Below are 10,040 nucleotides of genomic sequence, written 5' to 3' on the forward strand. Positions count from 1 at the left end.
TGTTAGATTTGAACTTCAGTAGGTCAGAAGGATGGCAGGTCCAACTTCAGACTGGATGCTATCACCACTACTGTTTTCCAAAAACAGCAGTAAGTCCTACATCAATGCTAGCTTTGCCAGGCTTCAGTGTCAACTGCAATATAATTCTGGGGAAGCTGACTTAAAAAGGAGATGAAACAAACAATACAAACATTGATAACAAACTGAAAAACTTGCCCAATCACAAGTGTGAAAACAGTCTAGACTGCACTGGACTGAAAGAAAATAATACAACCTGCCACATCCTGTAACCATTAAGCTACATTTTTATCTGCTTTTACCACTATGAAAGAACAACAGACAAAATAAGGAAAGCTCAGGGCCAACATCTTTTATTCCTTGAATTTTCAGGGAAAATTTACCCAGAAAGAAAGTGTTAACTTTCCAAGGAGCACACAGTATCTCAAACAATATGCCTTATTCTCCATCCAGCTGACAAGGTTTTCTCAAATTTTAAGTACTGTCCAAACCAGTATCCATCTTGTAATATTATATAAACCCAAAAATCATTCAAACTGTAAATGACCACTATTTATTAAAATGTATTTTTCTTCAACTGTAAGCACAGTTCTGAATGATGTCAGGTGATGCAGTAAGGAACTGTTAACTACTGAAGAAATATAAATAGAAAATAAAAGCATTTTAAGAGTCTTCTTCCATAGCCACGTCCTCTTGTAGTTTCTGCACCATTTTGTCCTCCAGCTGTTTTGGTGTGCCTTCAAAGCAAAGAAAAATTAATTTCATGGTGTCTCTCTGAACCCAAGTAACTATTCTTTGAACAATACATGTGTTTATTCTAGGCAAAACACTCTAAATATATTGCTTAAAGAGTTGTTTAGGAGTAAACCCATCAAGCTTACAAGTATTTACTGCTAACCTCCATCATCACCTAAAACTACTGAAGAAACATTTTGACAGAAAAGCTGCTGCTGTTTTTACACAAAATCTAAAATGCAGTCAAACACATTTTTAATATAGTACAATGAACTTTGATATAGCTGGTAATACCTAGCAGAACTTTGCAAAGGACTATAATAACACATTACTTCTAACAGATCAGTGGCCTTCACCACATTAGTTTTTACACTAAAGATTTAAGCCCTCCTGAATGCTGTGCTGGATGGCAAAAGTGTTAACTCTCAATAATACTACCAAAAAAATAATCCAGGATTGCTACTTGATTCTGCTGTCTTTAAGGCCCAGCAGGAACTGCACAGCACTGAAAATGTAGCTGATGTTTGACAAACAGATGGACTACATGCTACTGTGCGTCATTTATTTAACATATGCAAAGCCAAACAAAAGAAATATACACTCAGGTTTATTCCTTTAAATTCACATCTTTTTTCTTTTTCTTCACCCAAAAAACAAGGGACAGTTTAAATCAAAGTTTAAATATATCCTGTCAAGACCTTGTTTCAAATATATACCATCTCAGACTATAGTTAATGCAAACAAGAAGAAAAAACACACAACAGATTTCTCATGTCTAATAATGTGTCACACCTACATCCAGGGAGACAAAAATCACTGGTAAATACACAATAACTAACAGTAACGTATTTATCTCCATTACTCTATTCCATTAACTGTATTTTAAAAAATAATCACCTTTACACTTCATTTTTATTAACATCATCTAACAGAAGCTACTACTTTTAATATTTTAGAAACCAGGAAATTATTTAGGAGTAACAGGTTTCTCAAACTGAAAAACTCTGTTCACTAACAAAAAAACATACATTATTATATGTGAACTAGGCACAGATTCGAGTGAAAATCTGTAAAGTTACCATGCTATTTTAAAAAACAAATGTTAGGCTTACACTGAAGAAAACAGTATTTTCATGTAAGTTTCATTATATGCAGTAAACTACAAAAAAACTATTGTCACAATTAGCTAACAAATTCAAAAAGCAGAATTTAACTACTGTATCTTATATCAATCATTAGTATAGCCTGTTGAGTTCAAATAATCAGTTCAAAGGGGAGACTTAAATAAACGTATTGGTTAACAAATACGCAGTTCATAGAGTACCAGGTATTGAGTGTAGTGCAAATCATTCAAATAAGGAAAAGACAGGGCAAACGCAGGACTAGATAAATCAAAAGGTAATTTGGATGAGCACTACGCTGCTTACAATTAATGATAAGAGCTGTTCTCCATATTCAATAGACAAATTAACTGCAAGAAAAAAGCAGTTATTGATCTGTAGAATTAGTCATATAAAAAAAAATAATACCAATATCCATCAATAAAATTGTATACACAAGTTAACCTAAGCAAACCAGGTAAAGCAAGTTCTTACCTGCATGTGGAGCACGAAGAAGGTGGATATTCTGTTTGACTTCTTTGATGTCTTCTGCCTTCTGCAACTCTTTGCTCTTCTTTAATCTGGGGAGTGAGAAAATTAAATTTAACTACTTTCAAAGAGGAGATGTATGTTTTCATTTTAACGCACGACAAATCTGTAGCTAAAGGTATGTAAACTGTAAATAACTATGATTATAAAGAAATCAAGGTAACAGAAGTATCTGAAAACCAATTCAAGCATATATTGGACACAAAACCAGAAAAAAAAAAACCAGCACTGTATCAACTCTTACCAGAAATCTGTTCAAATCTAAGAGTCCTTGTTACAAAGAAGGAAAACAAGAAAACGTAACTGTTATCAAGTGTCCAGAAGTTACATTTCACTGGACAGCCAATAAAGTGTAGTGGTTTGGTAGCACAGTAGAGCCCATTCAAACTATTTTATCGCATTGCTTGGATGACTGTGTATGTACAGGGCAAACAGCCATTCACAACTTCTGATCCTTTCTCCAGAAAGGCTGACTGTCTTAATACAATTTGCAAGCGCTCCCATAATACAAACATTTCTCCTCACCTGTTCATGATATATCTAGCTTGGCGTTTTTGCTTTATTTCCTCCACTCTCTTCATTGCATCAACTGAAATAAAGCAGAAGTTGTTTTAAATGTGCTTACATACCTACAGCTGAAAATACATGTTATTTTGCAGAGCAACACTACCAGGATTCCATAATACCTCTATATCAGAGGTAACACATAACACTATGTAAAGGAAGTTATTCCTTCTTCGGTGAGCAGGGTAGGGGAATATTCTGTGTACAACGATAATGAACTGTGTTTTAAAACTTATTCATGCTTCCACTTTTGTGCCTACACCTATTTTCTACAGTTAACCATCGCTACAAAAGACACTCTACTTGAAATCAGATGCAAGTTACCACCTTCTCATTTATGGTATTCATTCATGATGTAAGTAACTCTTCCATATATATATATATATATATATATATGATCCATTAAAACTGAAGCAGAATGAGCAGGAACAAAGAACCAACTGCATCAGTATAAAAGGTTCAAACTCAGAGCCTCTTAAAAAGCTGGAGAACCACTAAGGTTTTTTGAAGATAGTAATTCAAAATAGAGGAATGCAGCACCTCATTTTCTAAAGTTTGGGGGGGGGGGCGGAAAAAAAAGGGAAACTCCACACCTGTTCACAATTCAAACCTCCTCAACATAAAAATTTAGTCATGATTCCTGTAATTTCAAACACAATCACTAAAAAGTATTAATACTCTAAGAAGTCTTCTGAAAACATATTCATGTAGAGTACAAGTTCACTCCCCACAGTTCATTTTTTGTTTTTTTTAAATGACTCACCAGTCTTGTTCCACAACTCTCTTTGGTATTTCACTGGTTCATTTCGACGTTTTTCAAACTCAAATGAATTATCCTATATTAAGGAAAAGTAAATATAGACTATATACAGAACCATATTTAGATCAATACATTCTTACTATAGCACTCCCTATTATAACAATACTTTATGTGATATTTTTTCCCCCCCTTTCAGAATCTCAGTTCCTGTACTTTAACAGCCTTGAGAGATTACTAAACCAGAAGGAAACAGAGTGGAGTGTTTGACCTCAAAGTGCCAAAGTCAAGGTGATATGGCTGAAGAGGACTATTTACCAAAACATCTCCCTCAGCTATTCTCTTTATAGCGAAACAAAAAGAACAGAGAAGACCAATATGGAATAGAAAATACAGAGTAGACTAGACAGGTAGAAAGCAAAATTGAAAATGCACAGTGTCAAAAGCATTTAATGCAGGTCCAGTAAGTTCTACTCAACAGCCTGTAATTTTGAACAGTTTAAAAAAAAAAAAAAAACAAACCCAAACCACTACTTCATTTTAAGAATATTGAAACAACACAAAATAATTTGAAATTGTGAAATATTTCAACTGATGACATTGTGGTGTCTGAGGCAGGTGGGAGTATTTCTTTTTGGGGTTATTTTGGGTTTTTTCCTCAAGATTTTAGGATGGAAAAACAGCTTCCTGGTTTGGTTTTTTTTTTTTTGCTCAGCATGCTTAGCTTTATACCAGCTTTTTCTGAGGACATTTCCCTGCCAAAAGGTTCTTTTTTTGTAGAGGTAAAGCAGAGCTATGAGACCAGCAGCTAATCTTCACTTGAGCTAAAGACAGCTCCAGTAACAGAAACTACACAGAACAGCAAGAAATGGCATGTACACCCTCACAAGCCATGCTCCATTGGCAGACGTCTCAAGTTTTCACAATGGGATAGCACGAAGCAAAATATCCAAAATACAAGCTGTAAAGCACACCGCATGCTAACATCTACATGCCATTCTTATACTTAAAAAACAAAAAGAAAATTCATTTCTAGCCAAGCATGACCCAGCACTGCACCAATTCACTGCAGTTTATCCTGAACTGTGTCAGCTTTTACATATTTGTAACACACACAGCATTGTTTTGTATCATGAGAACACACCACGAACAGTGAAAAGTAGTCTCCTAAGAGATGTTCAGAGTGCTATGGTCTTCTAACCTACATGCACAGAGATCAACTACAGCTGCCCCACACCAGCCAATGGATGTTTTCAATCTCAAACATGAGGGGACAGAACAACCAACTCCTCAGTCATTCTGAGCGAGCGAGTAAGATTAAGTCCCTCAGAAATACCTTGTGAACAACCATCTGGCAAAATTATGTTCTTCATCTTTTTTGTTGTTTAATAAAAACCACTTGAAATCCAGGAAAACAAGTAAATATATTTAAGGCCTATCCAATGTACTTGTTTAAAGCAGCAAGAACTGCCACCTTCTTACAAACTACAGTAGTTCCCACTGTCACAAGCCTATTTAGACAATCTCCCCAAAGCTGGCTTTTGAAAAAATGAATACCAACCAATCTACAAGAAAGCACTATATTGATGTATTGTTTTCGTTCTTAGCATACATAGATATATCTCAATATTGGAGAATATTGTCACCTATTTAGACATGTATAAAAGGAATTTTAAAAGTTCTTTTCAAAAAGGTAATTCAACTTGGCAAGAAACAACTTGAAAGCAAGAAATACAATTACAGAAGATGCTAGTTAAAGATAGCTTCTCAGAGTCACATTACTAAATGAAATAAAATCACATTCTTCCCCTCAGAAGATCCACAGAAGGCACCAAATCACCGTGTCAAAATACTTACCAAATTCTTTGTATTCTGTCACAATACAGGAAATTAGCTCACAATAATTCTTGAATTATTTAAGGACTGTGACATCAAATATGAGTTCACTATTTCTACAACTGAAGTAACTTTGTCTTGAAACTGCTTTTAAAATCTCATATGCCGTCTCTGAAACACTCCAATCTATGCAAGGACTTTTCCTATACACTGTATGCTTTAAAGAGGCTTCAAAAGGTAACCATCTTATGTGTCTACATAAAGAGACTTCCTGGGGTACCCAGTAACCCAAATGATCTGACTGTAAAGAAACAACTACCAAATGTGTAGGTACAGAGAGCAGGGGACTTGTAGATGGAAAAAAAAATGCCTTGGATGTGGGAACCACCATGTATTACCAGCACAGACACCTGATACGCTGGCTTCCACACAAAAGCTGAAATGGGAAGTTCCAAGTTATAGTCAAGCTGAATGAATTTTATTTCAATTATTGATTTTTTCTTATCTTCATCCATGAGTTTTACCCTTTTTCTAATTATCTTCCCCATCCCACTGAGGGGGGAAGGCGGGGGGGGGGGGGGGGGCGGAGGGTAGAGGTGAGCAGCTGCGTGAGACTTAGTTGCCAGCTGAGGTTAAACCACAACACTAAACTAACCTTTTTGTAACTGGAAGAGGCTAGATTTCTGCCATTTTAGTGATCTAATATAAAGTGTGAACCGGTTCAGCTTCTTACCACTGTCAATTCTTTGCCAGATGCTTTCCGGAATGCTTTGGTCCATCTCATCTTTCTGGGATTTCGCTTCTTTTTAAAGTTTCTGTGGCATTTTGATTTGCAGAATCTAAATATCTTAAAAGAAGAAGGGGAGAGGGGGTAACCAAAAAAAAGCTTATGGTCAAATCACATTATTCTTGCCCCATTGCAAACATAATATCAAACACTATAGTTTCTCTAACATTGCTCATAGAGAAAACATCCATCTTTCAAATCTCAGTATTTTCAGTTCAAATAAAGCTATTAACAAGAAGAATTTCAAGCACTATTCTTGTTTTTTCATTATAAAGTCATTTCCACAGCTGTCAGGGACATGCACAAACACTTATAAATAAGCTGATCAGAAGTAAAATACGCCGGAGTTGTGATAATTATCATCTGCAAAAATAACCAGAAAACCAAACCTGTACTATGAGCAAACAATTCTCCATACCTGTCAGCACTTTTTAGATACAGTGCCATCCTGACAACAAAAAATTCTCACACCTCTCATATAACACTTTTGAATGTGATACACATAGACAAAAAAAGGTCTATCTTCTAGAATGTAGCTTTAAGCCTTAAAGATTACCCTGCAACAGGAGTCCTAAGCACATTACTTAAGTCCTGGACTGAATTTACTGAAACCAGTTAAAGCATATGCCAAAACATTCTAACTGACCTTTAATCATTTTAGGTACCTGCCACTGCTAGCCATGGCAGCGCCTTATGTTCGTCCAGGTGATGTTTTCAGGCCCATTAAAGATGCATAAAAGAAACTTCACTATCTACACCTGAAGTTTCCCTTTTGTTAGTATTGAAATTATGTAATTAACAGCCATACTGAAGTTCAACCCTCTATCCCCTATCCCAAACTGTCCCAAATTCAATAAACATTTCCCAGTCAAAGGGTATGCAGCAAGATGGCAGTAAGTTAAAGAGGGGGGCAACGATATAATCATATCCCTACATACAGTTCTTAATCTTCCCTAAATTTGTGCATCAACTTGCAAAACCCTGGGCTGTCTATAGTAACCAGTGCAGAGCTGAAACATTACTTAAGAAAATTCAAAATCACATTTGTTATTCACCAGTTTTTGCAAACCCTGTTTTTCCTCAACCATACTCTCCTTCCCACCTAACAGTCACTTCTAAAGAAAAGGAACAGAAAATATGAAACCTCTAACAAAGGTAATAAACTTCAAATAATTTTTTTCTACATTCTTCTACCACATCTTTTTACCTTACCTCCGACAAATCTGCTATTACATTTTGCTCTTTCACAGACTACCTGTTCACAACTAATCTGTCATTGTGCTTTTTTTGCCTTTTTTTTTTTTTAAATTAAAGAACATGCACCCCTTATGGCCATTTTCTAGTAAATGGAACTGTGTCAATCTACATCTACCTCTAAATTCCCAAAAGCTGTGACTCACATGAGTAACAGCATTGAGCCTGCACTTGTTTTCACATCCGAGCATGGGAAGGAAGCTATTTCTGTAAGCCTCATTTCACACCAGGGTCTCCAATGCCCTATAGAAGTGATGAGTAGTACAGCAGAGGCTGGGAAGCTGTACGCAAGATTTCACGTACCAAACTGTCACCGGGATGTAAAGCCCAAAGCGCTATATGCATCCTGTTCCGACAGGATCAACTGGGTGAGCCATATCAGCTATCTGAGCGGCTTACAACCTTTAGCAAGTACCACGAGAGAGACAACCCGCAGCTTTTCTGGACTGATCAAAGTTTCAGAATCACCTGCTGTTAATCTGAAGGCCCTACTTCTCCAAAATCAGAAAATTAAAGGATGACGATTTTGTATTGCTCTGCCAAGAACCTCGTTTCTTAGCAAAAACCGACCCCCAGCCTTCAGCCCACGCTTCCGACAGCCCCGACAGACACCAAATGACAGCATGGCTCCACGGAACGGCTCCCACACCGCGGACGGGCCGGGGCGGTGGCGGCGCCACGCAGCAGCACCGCAACGGGGGGCTGGAGCCCCGGGGGACTCTGCCGCCCGCAGGCCCAGCCAGGCCTGGCAGGCCGGGACAGGGGCACCGACCGGGCCGGGGGTCCCCCGCGGGCCCTGGCAGCGGCTGGCACCGAACCGCGTGAAAAGCGGACACCGCGGGGCGAGCGAGAGCCTCCCGCCCCCGCGGGGGGAGCCCCCGGCACAGGGCCCGTGGCGGCGGCGGGGAGGCCGAGCCACCCAGCCGCGCAGGCCGCGAAGGGGCGGCGGGCCGGGCGCGGGCGCTGCCGGGGCCAGCCTCGCTGCCGCCGCGGCGGGCGGTACCTTGCAGTCGTTGCGCACGAACATGACGCCGTGGCCGGGGTAGATGGGCCCCGAGCAGAAGTAGCACTTCTCGATGCGCATGGCCGCGCCGCTCGGCTCCGCAGGCCGCGCCGCTCCGCAGGCCCCGCCGGAAGGGCGCGCTCAGCTGACCGGAGGCGGCGGGGCGCCGCAGCTGGGGTAGCCACAGCGCCCCCTGTCGGCCGCGCGGCCCGCCAGAGCCCGCGCAGCCGCCGGCCGGGGCCCTGACAGGCCGCGGGCAGCGGCGGCGGCGCTGGGCTTGATGGCGCGTTACCGCCGCCGCTACCCGCAGCCCCGGCGCCCAGGGGCTCCAGCGGCCCGACGGAGGCAGCGGGCTGGGAACAAGACAGCCGTGGGCCGCTTCCTCGGCGGCACGGCCCGCAGCACGCGTCCTGAGCGAGCCCGCCGTGTGTGGGCGTTACAAAACACTTGGTGGTGTGGCACGAAAGCGACCCGGCGGCCGGCCCGGCCCCAGCGCCTCGGCCGGGCCCGCGTTGCACCCGGAGGTACAATGTGCCAGTGCCGTAGCTGTCCCCAGGGTGCTCGCTGGAAAATGGCGCTTCCAATTGTGTCGGGGCCGTGGCAGCCTCCCCTCACACCCACAACGCACAGCCTTGCGACACGAGAGCTCTGTCACACGCTACAGGCATCTAGCAACCTACTGTGCAGCGGCCAGCAACCCACAATTAAGCAACACCCTCCCAAGAGTCCTGTAAATTGGACCACATAAAGCCTACCTAAAAAACCAAGAGCTCCTTTTGTACAAGCCAGCTGAAGAAATCAGGTACAGCTGCTTTCTGATGCAGTTTCCGCCGGACTACATGGGAAATAGGGAAGGCAGCTCCAGTGGAACATAAAGCCCTTCACAGCACAATGTTGGACTGACCCTTCACCTCACCAAAACAAACACATTCCAGACCACATTCCCTGCCAAGTATTCCGAAAGAACGTTATTTTTTAATTCCAGACCACATTCCCTCCCAGGGATTCTGGAAGAACGTTATTTTTTAATTCAGGGATTTTGGTTTGGTTTTGACTCTTTGAGGAGTAGAGTTGCACAAGCTTTTCTAATTGGTCTTCATTTCTTTGGCAGGCTTTAACTGTCATGGAACACAAGGAGGGCCATAACACTTTTTACATGTCTTAGCAAGACCTCTTTATAAAAATAAAACAGATCAGTCATATATAAAATGTCAAAAAGATTACTGCTCCAAAAAAGAGAAACTGGGGCACAAGGCTGCCACATGCACAATGCTGAGACTATAGTTTGTGTGGAAGTTCCCACTGCTGTGCTTTCTTTGAAGCCGTAAGCAAGCTCCATTTGCCACCTGATTGGAGCCACAATTTCTAAATCATTACACAAACAGTTTACTCAGGGGAAAAGGGTGAGAAGAGTATCTACAAAAGCAGCAATATGCC

General features: G+C 41.0%; 1 protein-coding gene across 1 annotated transcript; it reads right to left on the reverse strand.

Annotated features, from left to right (window-relative positions):
- Window positions 1–355: 355 nt before the first annotated feature.
- RSL24D1 (ribosomal L24 domain containing 1) lies at window positions 356–8,749 on the reverse strand. The gene is made up of 6 exons (XM_037393966.1): window positions 8,604–8,749; window positions 6,293–6,406; window positions 3,730–3,802; window positions 2,928–2,991; window positions 2,349–2,434; window positions 356–755 (listed from the first exon to the last, which is right to left on the reverse strand). Exons 1-6 carry the CDS (start codon window positions 8,682–8,684, stop codon window positions 682–684), a joined length of 492 nt encoding a protein of 163 aa, XP_037249863.1. The 5' UTR covers window positions 8,685–8,749; the 3' UTR covers window positions 356–681.
- Between the last annotated feature and the right edge of the window lie 1,291 nt (window positions 8,750–10,040).

Source organism: Falco rusticolus, chromosome 7 (genome assembly GCF_015220075.1).
Source record: "Falco rusticolus isolate bFalRus1 chromosome 7, bFalRus1.pri, whole genome shotgun sequence".
In the NCBI taxonomy this organism is placed as follows: domain Eukaryota; kingdom Metazoa; phylum Chordata; class Aves; order Falconiformes; family Falconidae; genus Falco; species Falco rusticolus.